Genomic DNA, 17,275 nt, shown 5'->3' on the forward strand with positions numbered 1-17,275 from the left:
GCGACGACGACGACACGCTCTCTCGCCATCCAATATCCGGTTGTACGGGGACTAAAAGTGGCGAGCCGAGTGTCGAGTGTTTGGTTGGTGCGACAGGAAATGAGACTTGCTCGCTTGCAACAGGGTGCGCGTCACAACACACACATACGCGGGCGCACGCGGCCATATTTGCGGCATAGATTATTAGCCACCCCGTCGTCTCCGGCTGCCGGCTGCTCCGCTCTAGGGACGTGAAAAATAGTCGAGAAACGCGGTTAGCAAATGAGGAAAATTAGTTTTTCAGTAATCTTTAATTCCTAGCAAAAAACGTGATTTCATAGAAAAATTACATGCAATCTCGACATTTTAAAAATAAATTTTAATAACAATTTAATTATTTTTTGTAGTTTGTTTTTTAAGCAAGCTTAATGGTAGATGGAAGATTTTTTAAATAAAATTATTTACTTTTAAACAATATTTTTGCTAGAACGTTCTCGCCATTTTAAATAATATTTTAGGGAGCCTTTACAGCTTAAAAATTAAAATAGTACCTACTTTATTTCAAACATAACTAACGATTCCATAGCATTTTATTTTACCTTATCTAAAGAAAAACTACGTTTCTAAGAGCAAATTTTCCTCTACTTCAAAATTACATACAAAATAATTGATATCATACATTTTTTAATTTCTTAATTTTTTATTCAGTAAAAATCGTAACACTTTCAATTTGTGTATGAGGGGTGAATTGATTTTATTTTTCATTTCGTGCCTATGTGCCCCTGAAAAAAAATCAATTTGCATGGCTTTTTTGTCGTCTCTTGCATCTATATTTCACGGCCCTAAATTCAACCCCTTTATTTCCCTCACTTTCATTGCCGAAAGCAGTGAGCCGCTCCAGATCGAATTACCTCTCGCGCTCTTGTGAACCCATAACCCAGTTTAAAAGCGGCTGGCCTGCTTTTGCTGTTAACGTCAACGCACAAAGAGAATTACAATCATCAACAATGCGTGGTTGGGCCAATTGGCAAAAACCCGGCACGCGACGGATGTTGTCGGATGCGTGGCTGTGCAATCAGCCCGTTTGCTCCAGTGAGCAGTTGTGCGGCTTCCGGTTCCAGCTCTACTTTTTGTTTCCTTTGTTTTGTTGTTGTTTTCTTATAGTTGTTCTTCTTTCTTTGGCCGAAACTTTATGGAGACTAATGAGAAATGGAATTATTTCTGCTGCTCTGTCTTGTCTGAATAAATGAAAAGTGCAGCGTTATGATTTGATAGTTACCTAAAAAGGGATTTGGCTAATTTTTCTGAATGATTTTTTACTAACAATTGAACTCTTTTTATTTTACATTAATATAATTCTACTTTTTTAATTAACACTATTTTATGAGCATAAGAAACATCAACAAAGGCAACATAATATTGTTATTTATTTAATTTATTAAAATTTCGATTCATTGCTTGATTTGTCACTGTCAGCATCCGCTCCTTGATCGTACATTATTTCCTTTTCAGGTATTTCAGACACAATGCTGTCAGACCTGTGAAAAATTATTTAAAATTCTTAAAAGCAATGCTTTTATGTTTCAATTCTTTACCTCAAATCATTCCAAATTTCCTTTATTTCTACCGACTTCCAATTTTGCAGCACAGATTGCTCCAGTGCCTCTTCTTTGTTGCTTTTCTTTTTCAACCACGGCTGGAAATTTTCCGAATCCCCTACAATGATACAGTGTTATTTTTCCCTGTTTAACATATCAGGGAACGACTAACCTGAAAAAACGAATTTTAAAGGTTTCACGGGATTTTGATTTGGTTTTTGGTCTTCATCAATGGTTGAGTTAACACTGATGGTCGATATGCTTCCCCAATCTGAGGTCGCAGCCACAGAGACAAATACTTCTTGAGAAATAATACTAGAGCCAAGAACCCAAGGCGAGGGTTGGGATGCAGCTGTCTGGTTGCGGCTGTCTTGATTCCACTATAATTGAATTTTTAAAGTAAACTCTAAAATAATTACCATGGACTTACAAATATTTTGTAGAGCCTGTCCATCATTCGTGACTCTTTCGACCTTTTCTTTATTGTTGTTCTTACTTTCTCGTTGAACACAGCCCTAATCAAAAATATGACGACACCCTGCAATCAAGAAAATTTTAAAAACTGCCTTTAGTTTAATATTTAGTGTCAACAACTTGGAGCCCGTTCAAGGCGAAGAATGCGTAAGAAAAACTATGGTAGAACTGAATGTAGAAGAAACCGATCAGCCAGGTCACGATAAGCAGCAGAGATAGTAAAAACCAGCCCATAATCCAAATTCTGAGAGAAAAAATCAATTCAATAATTGTATTTGTGTCAAATTATCGCTCACTTGACACGGTTTCTGAAGGTTTTAATCTGTTGGGTGGCGTTGGCAAGCGTTACTCTTAGGGCTAAGGCTAACACCATTAATTTCATCTGGGAATTGGATAAATGTTGGTTAATCTTTACGGCAAAACTCAAAATTTCCCTACCACTGTAATGATAAAAACTGGTCCCATAAATGCCCAAATGTAAAACGGGGTTGACAGCCAGCACCTGACAATGAGTAAATTAAAATTTTAATAATTTTTAAGAAAATTCCCTTACAACTCATCGTCCGCGTAGCCATAGTCTTGGAGGGCAGCGGTGGTGATACCTGTTGCTGCAACGATGAGGAGGGGAGTTCCGTAACCGGTCCAGAGGTAGATTTTTGAAAAGTCACGCCCTGAGTCGAAAACGCGCATCACCATGCGGTACAAATGGTGCCCTTCAATGGCCATCCACATAAAAGCGGCCAGGAATACGTAATGGAGACATACCGCAGCTCCCACACACATCTCCTAAAAATTACTTGTTATTAAATTTGGGGACCTTTAAATTAATTTATTTGAACCCTTGACAGTTGGAAATATGATCTGTCAAGAACAGTCAACGCCATTATATGTCCGATTAATAAACACAGGCACAAATGTTTCCCAATCGCGTTTCGTTCCTCTTGATTTTCCCTATTTATAAATGATTAATCTCCTTTAAAACAGGAATTGTGCAAAAACTCACTCAAAGAAATACAGAACAATCAACATCAGAGTCAAACTGAGTAAACTCAGGGTGCTGAAGACGATGTTAATGATTTCCATAATTACATCTTTTGCCTGCAAACAAGGTTCGAATAAGAAATATAAAAAAAAAACCGAACATGTACGCACATATACATGAACGTCTGATAACAAGACGTATGGTCCGGTATGATTGCACTCGCACTCAGTAGACCAACGATCTGATTTCGCTTTTCTACATCCTTCCGTGTCCCATTCACTAAAGTAAAATTCTTAATCTCGAGCAATTGAGAATAAATTGAAATCTACCTAAGTGAATTTACCCAATAAGCGCATTGCTCTGTTCCTTCAATGGCTGTGGGGTTTTCTCCTGGATAGAGTTGGTGCCAAATAGTTTCATATATCGGCCCTTTGGCTTCACGTGAGTGTTTAAAAGTAACAAACGCTGCACCACCTTCTATTGGAATTCTATCTGGACCATAAATGGTCAAGTGAATCAATCCGGAATTCATTCTCTTCTTTGTGTCATTCATTCTGAAATAAATTGGATTTTTAAATTAAATCTTGATAAAATGCATTAACTCTCTTTCAGACCTGTTAAACTGAGCAGGAAAAAACTTTTCCGCATACGCCATGGGAATTATTTGCCCCACTGCTTCAATATCCGTATATTCTTCATCATTTCTGAATGTCCGATTGGGAAGCTCTCGGATCATAATTGATGAACTCCATGTGTTGTTTGTTAGCATTGGAAATCGGATTATACTTCCAGGGCTTCCTCCTAAATTAAATTGATAATATCGATGCTGGAAAATAATTTCGTAAAACCTTGCTTGTGCCTCAAAAATTGAGATTCCATGAAATAGTGTTCCTTTATGCTCGTCAAGTTGAAGTTTTCACTAATATTCTTTGCTTGCCAAGTAACATTAAAACCGAAATTCTCCACCAGTTTAATCATTTCCCATCCCAAAGAAGTAGTTTTGTCCTAAAATATTCATTTTTCTAAATTTCAATTATTTAAAATAACATGTTTAGACCTGTTGCAATTGTTTCCAGGGTTTTGTCAACGTTACAAAGTTGTTGATCACATCCATAACCAAATTAGTAAAGCTTTTCAATATAAAAAGCTTTGTGGCCTCCGGGTCTCCAACATGTTGCTGCTCATTTAGCTCATCCATCAAAATCTCATGTGATTTCTAATTAGTTATAAAGAAGATCAGACTGAGACACTTAAATTGAATATTTTATACTTCAGTTAAATGTAAAGTTTTCTCAATTTCATGACCGAATAATGAGGTATCCTTGACAAGCAGAGACATAGTTCCCACCAGATGAAACGATGTTACTTCATGGTTTTCAACCTGAAAAAAACATATTTGTAATAATGTCACCAACGGAAAAAATCGAAGTTATATTTATTTTGTTTTAATTGACTCGACCTATTCTAGAATTTTTAGCTTCCATAAAGGGTTTAATTTAGTTTACATAATTTGATCTGCTATGTTGAGTAAATTAAAGAGGGAAAAATGCTATACGGTTGAAATTCTAATTTTCCAACTTTTCCACAATTTACAGCGCTCAATGTTTTATGGCAGATTTCGATTCCTCTCATCGAGATCTATCCAACGATGTATGAAACTTTTTTGGAAAGTTCTTTGCTGTGAAATAAAATAAAATTTCAAGTACAGTGTCCTCACCATTAATTTCAAAAGCAAGCTAACAATACAGACCAAACATTTACAGTGTCATCTAGTATTGGCTCTAGCTGAACGCTTAGAGATTAGTTTATGCATTTTGGCAAACAGGATTTCCGGGCTTTGCAGTATCAATGATATAAGTTCTAAACCAACTTGTTGTCTATATGCAACGTGCTCTACATGCATGCCGAGCAGGTTGCATGTAAAAAGATTTTCAGGCTTACCAATCGTTCAATCTCACTTATCCAATTATTAGAACATTTAGTATAATTGGGCCATTCAGTTTCGAATGCTTGGTATTCGCCACATGACCAACTGGCACAGCCACTTGCTTGCAGGGGGCATTCACATTTGCAGACTTTAGTATTGCATTCCCATTCAATTCCATATTGGTCATTTTTCACGCAGCCGTAACTTCTAGAGACATTAGCAACTGTAGGAGATGGAACAGATTAGAAAGATTTAAATGCTTGTTTAGCGGCAAAAAGAAATATATAATTTAATTACCTCTATTGTGCATCATATTATGAATAGCAACAAATGTAATTATGTCAGATTTCACCTGAACGAAACCATATCTGTAGCTTTTTGAGAGCCCTGTCAATTAAATTTATAACTTAATTTAGCACAACTAACGTTTTATTTCTAAATTTACCTTCATTCTCAAATTTGTACAAGACCTGTCCAAAATTTTGACGTTCAACATCTGCATTTAATATTCCGCCAGTAATTTCAATATCACCAGTCATTCCATTCAATTTCATCTGCTAAAATCATCCCATCTGTTTGGTTTGATTTTTCAGTTCCATTTGCTAAAACGTTCGTTTCGTCATTTATTAAACAATATACTAGTGTGAAAATTTTAGTGCTTTTTTGATTGCACTATTGGTTGAAATCTCTTCAAGTCACTCACACGTAGAGCTAATCAATCGCAAAATCTCTGAAGTATCTTGATGTAGATTTAAAATAACATTAGCTAGGTTTTCACAACCAGACGAACATCGTGCTGTTGGGGGTTCCGTTGTTTTTGGGGGTTCCGTTAATGCTGGGGGACATCCTGAAACTAATGCAAAGATTTTAATTTCTTTTTAAGTCTTCTCAAGTTATTCTAACCTTCACCGCTTGACTCATTTGGAAACTCCGGTTCTTGGTGTATGTAAAATTTATCCGAGAAGTCCTTGGGTATATAGAAGGTAGGTTTGCAATAATTTTTCTTCTGGTTACAGAATACAGGAAGTAAAGATTGCCCATTTATTTTCACTGTGACTCCCCAAATACTTCGATTTTCGTGTATATTTTTCATGTTTACAATCCTGGTCTAAAAATTGGAAAAAATAAATCAAACAAAATGTTATACTTTTGCAATACCTGTTGACGTTTAGGATCCCATAATTTAGCCAATTTTGCGATATGCGTGCCTTTATTGGTACATATGAGTCGACTTGTATCTGAGCACCAGCAGCTGTAGTTCCCACTAACAATTTCTCCATCTGGGACGGGTTGTCTGTCACAAACTGACCAACACACTTGTAAGGCATACTTGATGACTTCTTCATTGCAAACTAGCTCTCGGCACTTATCACTCTGTGTAGCGCAATTATCGGAGGGTAAAGATTTGCAACCTGCAATAAATAAAAAAATGATAATTAACAATTGCTAATTAGTTATTTTCAAAATGAAATAATTTTTGGAATTGTTTAATATTATAAAGTTTTAATCGATTAAATTTTTAGAGTCATTATGGTTTCCAACACTTCACGACGCGAACATTATCAGTTTAATTTTGATTTTGATCATAAATACTTTTTTGCAACAATAATTACCGACTGGATATCCGGGCACATCTCTGTAGGGGTCACAACATGGCCACTCATTATTTTGTGCTCCAACAAAAACTCTCTGGAAGTTAAAAGCAAAGAGCACTGCGAAAGATATAACCCTCATCATCCACATGATCGTCTGAGCAAGAGACAGGCAAAAGCGCGAGCTTAAATAGTAAAATGTCGGTGCGTCAAACTGATTTTATCAGTCAACAACCGTTTTATAAAACGTATCTCAAATATAGCGATATGATTGTACTATCTGATTACATCGATAATTAGAAAGAGTGAACCGTCAACGCCACTTATCTAATTTACTCACTTTCTGTCAGTTTGCGAGTAAAATGAGAATGACGCAGTCAAGTGCTTGAATTATCGACACCTAAAAGCTGGCAGGACAGCAAAACAAATAAAGATGGCAAAGAATAAAAGGATTTTTTAACTGTCAAAAACATCAGCACTGAATAAAGTAACCCTTGTGGTGCCACTCTAGGATTTATTAACCCCCTTCCAAAAATTTATCGCGTTTAAATTGCATGATTCTAATTCTCTGAAGAATTAACACTGAAACCTAATTTTTTTTAAACTTAATTTAAACTTAATTTTTTTAAATTATTCAATTTGATTATAGATAAATCCTCAAGTTCTTACTTTACATTCTAGTACTTTGTATTATTTGTAAGCAATAGAAACCAGTTTTTTCTCAGATATAAAATATGAGGGAAAGATCATACCTATTAAAATAAAGTGTTTTTACCCAACATATAATGAGTATCATAATTTTTGATAGTTTTAAATGCTTTCAAGATAATTCTAATGCTCTGGTCAATTTTTTTTTAAATATCTCACTCAAGTGCATGGAATTCATGAATCGATTGATTGAAATGGCAAGAGAAATAGCGAATTTATGGCATTCACATTCTCCTTATTCCTAGAATTTCCGGTTTATTTTGGCATTCAACCAACTCAGAGGTATTTATTTTTAACGGCGAGAATCTATGAGCTTTGCATTTGGTCCTCATTCCAAAAAAAAAGTCAGCAGTTCCTCTGGCGGCAGCTCCGCAACAGGTATGTATCCTCTAATAGTGAAAATGGCTTTTTTACCGATTACTTGAATTTTCTGTAAGGCTGCAAGTCGATTTTCTGAGCAACTAAACTTCAATATGGACGTGTTCGTTATTTCTATCAACGACGATTACATTGAAGTGGTAAAGGAGAAGCCCGAAGAAATACCAGCAGGTACAAAAAATTTGTTACCTATTTTAAATTATTATATAAATTTTCAATTCCTTAATTTATCACAATTATTTAGAACTACTTCAATATTATTGACGTCTGCTTATTTTTCCTTTATGCAGGGGATGACGTGGGAGATTTCATTTCAAATGAGACATTTCATTGCCCTCACTGTCCAAAGTCTTACGAAAATCGGCGTGAAATTCGAACGCACATTAAAAATCACGAGAAGGCAAACGTGAAGACGTGCTCTGTGTACAAATGCGGATTTTCCTTTGAAAGCCAAGACTTGAAGGAGCAGCACGAGAAGAATGAGCACGCAGAAAGCGAAATTTCATCGCACCAGAAATTTGTTCCGTGTCCCTACTCTGGCGTGTGCAAGATTCAACACGAACCGCAGTGGATGGGCCTGCACATCAGGCGTTTTCACAGGGTAAAGCCTATCACCTGTGTACTGCATCCTAGGATTTTCTATTATGAGAATGAAGAGGAGAAGATTCAGCATGATTTAAAGGTGCACCAGAAAACAAATTAAGAGATTTAGTTGGAATAATTCAAGCCGGATTTGTTAATTTATTTGTGTCAGGGTAGAGCTACCCTGAGAAAATAAAATCATATTTAAAGGTTATTTTTGCTGCAGGATTATTTACCATGCAAAAAATATCTGATTAAGACACAAAATAATTTTTAAAATTAAATATTTCAGACGAAATTTGTTAAAATCACGATAGGTATTGATTAATTTAAGCAAAATATTGCGTTTAGATCAGCACTATTTTATTGAATCCCGACATCCTTCATAGCTCAGCAAAGCGTTCTCAAGTATAAAAATGGGCCCCCTTGACTCCCTTAAAATTTTCACAGTTCATCGAGTATTTCACTATATCATTTTCAAAGCCCCAAAGAAAATCTAGATCAAGTGGTTGTGAAGTGAACAAGAAAGGCACGTGCAAAAACGAGGTTAAATCCCTGCCGCTCGTTATAGCTGAACTCCCTAATTGGCGCATGCTTGGGCCAAGTTTAGTGCCGAGGAAATGTTTGCAAAATAGTTTCACCGCCCACACGACGACGGCGACGGCGGTCGCATTGTGCGCCGCGTCATTATAATTCATCGCCGGCTGCTGTTATGGGCTTTCCACTTTTGCACTGAGCGCACAGCACGGCAAAGAAGCATTGTTCAAAGTTTGCCCGGCTCCGGGCATCGATAGCCGTGGCCAGGGGCGTGCCACGGGGGCCGCTGCCGCACGCCGGGATCGGCCGTCGAGCTGCGGCCGCGAGACGATGATTAATGACGCGCGGCACCAACGCCGGCCGCAATTATTCCGCACATTATACGCAATAAACGCGCCGGAAAAACAAAGACTGCGCGTGACACAGCGGAATAAAAATGTTATATCACGTTGTTCGCGGCCCGACAATGGCGCAAAAACGGCCACAGCGCTGCAAGGTGTCTGGTAAAAAGCCACGCGGACAAAGCGATGCGGAGCTTTTTTATACTATTTTTGCGGCTCGTCTCTTTGTCTCGTGGCATTTTATTATTCACAGACTGATTGATTGTGGTGCCAAAGGTCAACTTTGTAACAAAAATTTAAAACGCATTTTTTTATTCAAAATACTTCATGTAATTTTAAAATAAGCTATAACTAAAGAAGAATTCGAAGGTAATTTGATGTTCAATATTTTAAATTAATGCTATACTCAGCTGTACGTAATTTAAAATCATTGCTTGATAATTTAATAAGTGAATTTTCAAAAATAAAGAGCCAGAAAACATGTAAAAAATAATTTAATCAACCTAAAATTTTGAACTAAATAAAAATATATTTGTAATTAAATCTTGCTCAGCTTTAAAGCCTTAATGTTTATAAATTTTTTATTCAAATTTTTCCTTTCCGAAAAAAACAGTTTTATTTTGTTTGCCAAAATAATTTGTAAAGGTATCCTTTATTTGCAGGTTGACAAGTAGCAAGCAAATATTGTGTGCGATAGCGATTTGAGTGCACGCACACAAAAAGCAACTCGCATCAATTCAAATAGCTAAAAGCAAATCGATAAATCTCTGGTCGGCTGCCGTGAAGGTTCATTCACGCGGGCGTGCGAGTGTTTTTTGTTCTCTCTACGCAAACAACGCAGAGTCGGGCCGGGCGCTAAAACAAGTTTGCCAAAAATGTAAAATCCACGCGCACACACAATTCAGCACTGTTAACCGAGCCAATATTTGCATTTTGAACGCGGCTGCTGCTTCTTGTTTGCCAAATCAATTTCCAACATCGGCAAACAGCACTTTCGGGCGGAAATCCTGCCAGAATTTTTCCGGCCGCGAGAGCACATGCGAAACAATTTCCACAAACAATCTCGATTTCCAAACTCGCCGGGAGAAATTTTAATATTTAATGGCCAACTCCATTCACAATGAAATTGTTTTCTTTCCATTGTCGAAGATCAATATGCGAGTTTTATTTGCGAGACGCCAGCCCCGGGCGAGACCGAAACGCCCGCCTACATTATACTTGCTCCTTTTTGCAATTGTGCCACTTCTTAGGGCCATTGTGCGCGCCCGGCAGACCAGAGTCGAGCTGCATCGCACATTTCACAACTACGCACAACATTCATAAAAGCCACACACCGAACAATTGAATTTTTTCCCGAGGTGCATGTTGAAAGGACGTTTTATGTCATCCTTCAGCCAAGCGTACGCAGCGGGAAACGACCAATGCCCCTCTATCATTTCCAGTGCGGCGTTTTTTGACGTTCATGACCCTTGAAATAATGTACATGACTGCGCAAAAATGTATTAAATGTCTCTAGAAGTTTTTTTTAAACAGATTGAATTTTTCTTGACAGAAATTCATGCTTTTGTTGGCTTTGAGGCTAATTAGGAATAATAGGCTGATCTTAGAGAGTTCAAAATAGTATCGTTATTCATTTAAATTAATTAGTTTGTAGCAGCCATCAAGATAATTAGCTAATTTTTTTATATATTAATGCATATGATAATTCATGTTAGGGGAGGATAATAAAAGACAGCAAATTTTATAAAACATTATTTTATTCATTCCTTTCAAACACTTTATGAATTTGGCAAAGTTTTTTGAACAGCAATAATATAACCATATTTTTTTCTGAAGGGTTTATGCATTTCAATTTGTCTGATTTAAATTTTAAGAGTTACCGAATTAAAAAAATGAGTAAAAAAAGTTAATTTCATTTTTTTCAGCTCTGTTTTTTTTCTAACGATTCGCCTATTTTCATTCACTTTGCATAGATGATAGGGACGGTTTGGAAAATTGTTTAAAATAAAACTAAAGAATTAAAACCAACAGACAGTTTAACAGTCCATTTAGATAATCAGAAATTTAGACACTTGTTAAAGAGGAATGATACTGGAAAAGCCTGGAAAATGCTTGTTGCCAATGCATAAACTCATCCCTTAGGATTCAATTAAAGCCTAAATTGACCTAAGGAGCATTGTAATTTTTTGAGAAAATTGGCTGGAAAGTTGCCGTGCTTTTCAAATGGTAATGGCTTTCTCCTTACTTGAAATCCGATTTAATTTCAAAACCAAGAGTTTCCCCAATAAGTGGCATACACCGTTGGACAGATCTCGACGAGAGGAATCGGAATATGCCAAGAAAATATGTTCGAGCACTGTAAATTTTGGAGAAAATTGGCATAATTTGAATTTTTACTGTAGGAAGGTCGTTTTTTTATTATTGCAAATTGTTGAACAAATTGTTTATCGGTCAATTGTTTAAGGCATCCAACAATTTAAATAATTTTCAATTGTTGCTCAGTATCATTCCATTTTGAGACGTGGTCAGCTTTTGGCCGTAAATTAAAAATTTTCATCAGATTCTAGCCCCTTAATTCCGCATCATGAACTACTGATTTTAATCTCAATTAAAAAACGGGGGAGTTTAAAACGCACTAGAAAATGCAAAGTGACAAAATTAAGAGCATATTTGCTTAAGAAATTCTAATTATTTTCCTAGGAGGAGGAGTCGACTAAATTGCTTAATCTCGTGTTTCATGCTTTCACTCTGTATACGGCCCGGCAGCAATTTCCACACTCGGCGGTGGCGAAAAAAGTGGTTAACAGGCCAAATTGCTTGCCGAGCCGGGCAATGAGGTCCTGCTGCGCTGCTGTGTACTGAACGCCCACCTAGAACTTTTTATTCAATTACCGCACGGGCGACGCCGTGTTGTTCGTCTTTCGCAGTGGAAATTTCGCTGATTAAATGTCATTTCACACTCCATAAAGTGGAAATTGCTTAAACGCTCGACGAACACACACACACACTCACACGGCCCGTGTGTGCGCTGCTGGCAAGAGCAGGTGCAAAATTATGCATGCGCTAATAACTAAGAGCAACGAGACCGTTGGCGCAAGCGGAATGTTAATTGCGCTGCATTCCTGCACTAATTAACGACGAGTAATCTTACGTGTACGCCACCACGCACACGTGCCGCATCCCAAAAGAAATTTTTAATTAAATTTTCGTCCTCGCGTCTCCCTACTTGCTGTGAGACGTGAGCGAGGGGTGACATCAGAATTGCCATAATAATTTGGCAAACCAGCGTGATTCCAGGGCTTGTTCCAGCCTAATTTTCCTACGTGCTCGGCAGACCGGAAAATGAAAAGGGGTAAACTAAAGGAACGAAAGTAAAGCGTTGCAATATTATTTTTAGCAATATATTATTTTAATTTCTGTTAAAAATCCACTAAGTGACAATTCCTAGAACACCGAAATATTTCTGCTTAGTTAGTATTATTTACTGAATATAAATTAAATTTGTTAAATAAAAATATTAATACTATATATATTTATATAATGCAGGAAAATTGACGAAAAAAATACAAACTGGCTATGCACAGATAGTTTCTTACACTAATTTTTTTTTAAATAAAATTTCTCTAGCCCCATATCTAGAATGCCAGTTTTGAAAATCTTTCTCCATTTCAGTATTTTAAAATACAGTATATTAGGCAAAATATAGAATGTTCTCTTTGATACGCAATAATTGCAACATCTTATTAACACTCAATATTTTGTTCTTCCACGGTATTCTTGAAGCTGAAGTCTTCAACGATTATTTCAATGTTGTTTCTCTGTAAAACGGTTTCCCTGCGAAACAGATTATTTCAGGATTTTCATTCTTGAGCTTTCATTTTCATACCTCAAACAGCCCCACGAATTTTGAATTTTCATCTTAATTTTTAGCAGCGTGTGTGAATCATCTCTGGATTCTAATGTTTTAAATTTTTAACATCCCATATTTGCATATAATTTCAAAAATACTTGACGTCATAGGCCGAAATGGATTCACGTTTTGCTTGCTGTCCATGGTGGAAATGTTGCTGTCATTCGAGAGGGAATGTTTCGTGCTGGACCGACATCGTGAGGTCGTATCACCAAAGCGAATTGCCGAGGCTGAGCATGCCTCGTTGGGCTGCAAAGAATTCCTAGAAACCCGCGGTGAGAGTTGAAGAGAGATCTTTGCTTTGCTTTCTTTCCGGTTCCACTGAATGGAAAAAACCAATTTTTTACAGACTGTTGTATTATTAATTGAAAATTACTGCGAAGAAGTTGTAGAAGCCTTTCATCATTATCTTCTGTTTTGTTTTGCTCTTGATAGAAGATTTAACTTGCTCATTGAACACGACTCTGGTCAAAAACATGATGATACCCTGCAATGATTGAACTCATTAAAGCTATTGATTGCATGAAGTAGAAGAAAGTTAAACTTCTTACTTGGAGCCCATTTAACGTGACAAACGCGTAGGCAAAGTTGTGATCGAATTGAATATAGAAAAAACCGAATATCCAGGTCACACCAAGCAGCGATGATAGGGAAAACCAGCCCTTCAACCAAATTCTAAAAAAAATAATTCAATCTTTCCGAGCTTACTTAATAGATTTATCACGTACTTGATGCGTTCACTGAAAGATTGCATTTGTTTAGTGCTTGCGGTAACAGCTACCTTCATGGCAAAAACTAGCACAACTAGGTTGATCTGCGTGAAAATTTGATTATTTTGTTTAAAAAACAATCTTAATTTACCCATACCAATGTAAGAATCACAACAGGTCCCATAAACGCCCAAATATAAATAGGTGTCGACAGCCAGCACCTGATGGTAAAGAAACCAATTTATTTAATTTTAAACTGCTCAGTTTAGGGAGTGGAATGCTCACAATTCATCATTGGCATATCCATTGTCTTGGAGGGAAGTTGTGATGGTACACGTAATTCCCACAATGACAAGAGGAACGCCGTACCCTGAGTAGATGTATATTTTCGAGAAATCACGACCTGAGTCGAAAACACGCACCACCATGCGGTATAAATGATGCCCTTCGACGGCCATCCACATAAATGCAGCGAGGAAAATGTAGTGAAAACACACAGCGACTACCACACACACTCCCTGGAGTTTAACATTTAAATTTTAAAATTAAATATTGCTTTTATTGCTTGACGATATTGTTTGATCTTAAAAATATCACTCATTAAATTTTTTGTATGATTACCTGAGTCAATTGGAAATATGACCTGTCTAAAACAGCCAACGCCATTACGTGTCCAATTAATAAACACAAACACAGGTGTTTTTCAATCGAGTTCCGCTGTTCCTGACTCCCCCTATATATATCAGTAAAGTATAACAAGTTTCAAACCAACTAGACTCTGTACTCGACAAAGTGGAGAGCAATTAATGTCATCGTTAAACTGATCACGCTTAGGGAACTGAAGACGATACTTATGATCTCCATCATTAATCCTTTCTCCTGCAATTTATAAGTGCAATTATTGTCAACTGTGCATAATACTAATTGTAAGGAAAAGCGTACATCATATTGATGACAATTTGTTAGCAAGGTAAAAGCTGCCAAATGTTTGCACACGCACTTGGTGATGAGGCGACCAGATTCCAATTTTCGACATCCATTTGTGTCCCATTCCCTAAAAACACTCAAATTTTATTTTTACTGCTCTTATTTCCTCATAAATATGCATACTTAGTTTCAATATTCCAATATGCACATATTTCTGTTCCTTGGATCGCTGTTGGCTTCTCTCCCGGATAAAGCTTATGCCAAATAGTTTCGTAGGATGGTCCCTTGGATGGTCGGAAGTGTTTGAAAGTTATGAGAACTGCATCTTCAGAGTCAAATTCTTGTATTAAGGTTCTGTCTGGTCCGTAAAGGGCCAAGTATATTAACCCCGAATTCATCCTTTTCTTTGTATCATTCATACTGAAGCAAAGTAATATTTATTGCAACTTTAGAGAATTTCTTCATTTAATCAGACCTGTTCCTTCCGGAAGGAAACAATTTTTCGGCGAAATCCATAGGAATTGTTTGTCCAACTGCCTCCAAATGAATCGTTTCATTGCTTGTGAAGTAATTGGGAAGTTTTCGAATGAGAATCGTTGATGTCAGCTTTGGAGTTCCTCGCATGGGAAAAATGATAATATTTCCAATATTTCCTCCTATTAAGATATTGATACATTTTTGAAATTTATGAGATCAGAATACCAACCAGGCGTATGCTTTAAATACTGTGCTTCCATCATGAAGTGTTTTTTCACGCTTGTCATGTTATTGATTTCATCACTAAATTTTGACTTGTTTGTAAAAGCGAGGCCATAAGTTTCTACTAAGTTTTGGATTTCCAATCCTAATGGGAAAATTTCGCTCTGTAATATTTGCCCAAAAATTTGATCAAGCAAACACACTTATTTTCGAGAATCATATATTATACCTTATCCAATTGCTGCCAAGGTATATTCAATGTAATGAGATTTTCAACAACTCCCATTGCAAAATCGGTGAAAATTTTCAATAAATGCAACTCTGCGATTGGCAAATCTTGCGCTTTGTCCTGTTCCTCTAAAAAAATTCTGAGAGTTTCCTGTAAAACAGTACACGATTTCTTAGTTAATAAATGTTTATAAGACTGTATTCTTACGTGGGATATATCTATAACTTGATCGATTTCATGTCCAAACAATGATGAGTCTGATATATATTGGACTAAAGCCATCATCAACGTAAATGATGGAGGGGTGTTGTTCTTCATCTGTAAAAAATAGTTAATTTTGTTTTTTCACATTACATCCTCAGAACAAAATAACTCTTTTATGGAACTTCTAATTTACAGCTATAAAATTAAACTCTAGGCAGCATGCAGAGGCTGTTTTATCATAATTATATATTTTACTGTATGTAGTTTCAACTTAGAAAAGAAATGATAATGAATTACCAAATCTTTGATATCACTGATCCACGTATTCTGGCATCCGTCGTAAATCGGCCATTCAGTGTCGTAGTTTTTGCCATTGCATCGCCAATACGCTGCGTCACCACCCGCATCTAAGGGACATTTCCTTTCGCAATTAAATCCGTCGCAACATGTCCACTCATTCCCGTATTGATCCACTTTAACGCAGTCCCTACATCCTGCAAATTAAATTTCTTTAAAGTTAAAATGCAACAAATTTTAAAAATTCTATTATGAATTGAATTTTGTACCAATTTTTTATAAATGAGATATTGTGTAAATATAATATAACTATTAGTCATTTACCTTCGCGACCTCCAAGTTGACACACAATGAAATCCAATCTTGTATCACCTTCTTGGCGAATACCAATCGCGTTAACTCCTGATTTCAATTATTGTAAGCATATGTATATTCTAACACGATTCTAGGATGAAATTACCTCCTACATAAAACACAAAACGATTGTATTCACCGTAACCGTATTTGATTCCCTCATAGCTTAGTACCAATCCAGAAAAAGGAATGTCCCAGAATTGCCAGGAAGCTTCTTTTTCATCTTTTAAAGCCATTGACGCTGTTACAATCTCAGAATGGTAAATAAAAGCTGAAATTCAATTTAGTGAAGATTTGTTTACTATTTATCTCAACCAAAATGACGGGATTAATGATTTAAAAAGATGCTACTCACTGAATGTATCCATCAATGACACAAATTTACTGAACTCCCATCGAAATTCAAAAGCGGCTGGCCTGTATTCACCACACGCAGTTTCAATGGGTGCTTGAAAAATCAATACAAGTTTTTTAGATATATATTTCCAAATTTCAGATAGTTATTATACCACTGTACTTAACCATCTTGTAGCATCTATCGTCTACCTGACACATACTGGTATCATTTGGGCATGGCACGCACGGACTCTCTAGATAAGGAGTACACTTCTTCCTTTGATAGCAAAACACAGGAAGTAAGGTCTCTGAAGGTATTTCCACTACAGATCCCCAAATTCCAATAAGCTGCTTACTACCATCCCGGTTTATAAATGAAGTCTAGAAAAGATTGAATCATATATAACTTATCTATGATAAATCAAAGATTATACACCTCCTGTTGTTGAGACATATTTGGTGAGGAATATTGTGAAATAAGGGTGCTCGGAGTGCTCGAGGTGCTATCATA

The 17,275-nt window shown here is 36.6% G+C and overlaps 2 protein-coding genes across 2 annotated transcripts; both read right to left on the minus strand.

Moving 5' to 3' along the window:
* Window positions 1–1,417: 1,417 nt before the first annotated feature.
* LOC135934789 (adhesion G protein-coupled receptor L3-like) lies at window positions 1,418–4,147 on the minus strand. Its single transcript, XM_065476775.1, has 15 exons — window positions 4,127–4,147; window positions 3,882–4,038; window positions 3,648–3,834; window positions 3,363–3,587; window positions 3,210–3,312; window positions 3,055–3,149; window positions 2,891–3,002; window positions 2,605–2,837; window positions 2,490–2,553; window positions 2,348–2,433; window positions 2,172–2,295; window positions 2,008–2,115; window positions 1,750–1,957; window positions 1,575–1,695; window positions 1,418–1,517 (listed from the first exon to the last, which is right to left on the minus strand). The coding sequence occupies exons 1-15, from the start codon at window positions 4,145–4,147 to the stop codon at window positions 1,418–1,420; spliced, it is 1,944 nt and encodes a 647-aa protein (XP_065332847.1).
* A 1,587-nt stretch (window positions 4,148–5,734) lies between these two features.
* Window positions 5,735–16,664, minus strand: LOC135934791 (adhesion G protein-coupled receptor E5-like). The gene is made up of 14 exons (XM_065476776.1): window positions 16,535–16,664; window positions 15,121–15,301; window positions 14,829–15,065; window positions 14,661–14,781; window positions 14,503–14,597; window positions 14,340–14,451; window positions 14,004–14,236; window positions 13,876–13,939; window positions 13,737–13,822; window positions 13,560–13,683; window positions 13,385–13,495; window positions 13,107–13,329; window positions 6,270–6,372; window positions 5,735–5,807 (listed from the first exon to the last, which is right to left on the minus strand). The coding sequence occupies exons 1-14, from the start codon at window positions 16,662–16,664 to the stop codon at window positions 5,735–5,737; spliced, it is 1,893 nt and encodes a 630-aa protein (XP_065332848.1).
* Window positions 16,665–17,275: the final 611 nt, after the last annotated feature.

Source organism: Cloeon dipterum, chromosome 1 (assembly GCF_949628265.1).
Source record: "Cloeon dipterum chromosome 1, ieCloDipt1.1, whole genome shotgun sequence".
Classification (NCBI taxonomy): Eukaryota; Metazoa; Arthropoda; class Insecta; order Ephemeroptera; family Baetidae; genus Cloeon; species Cloeon dipterum.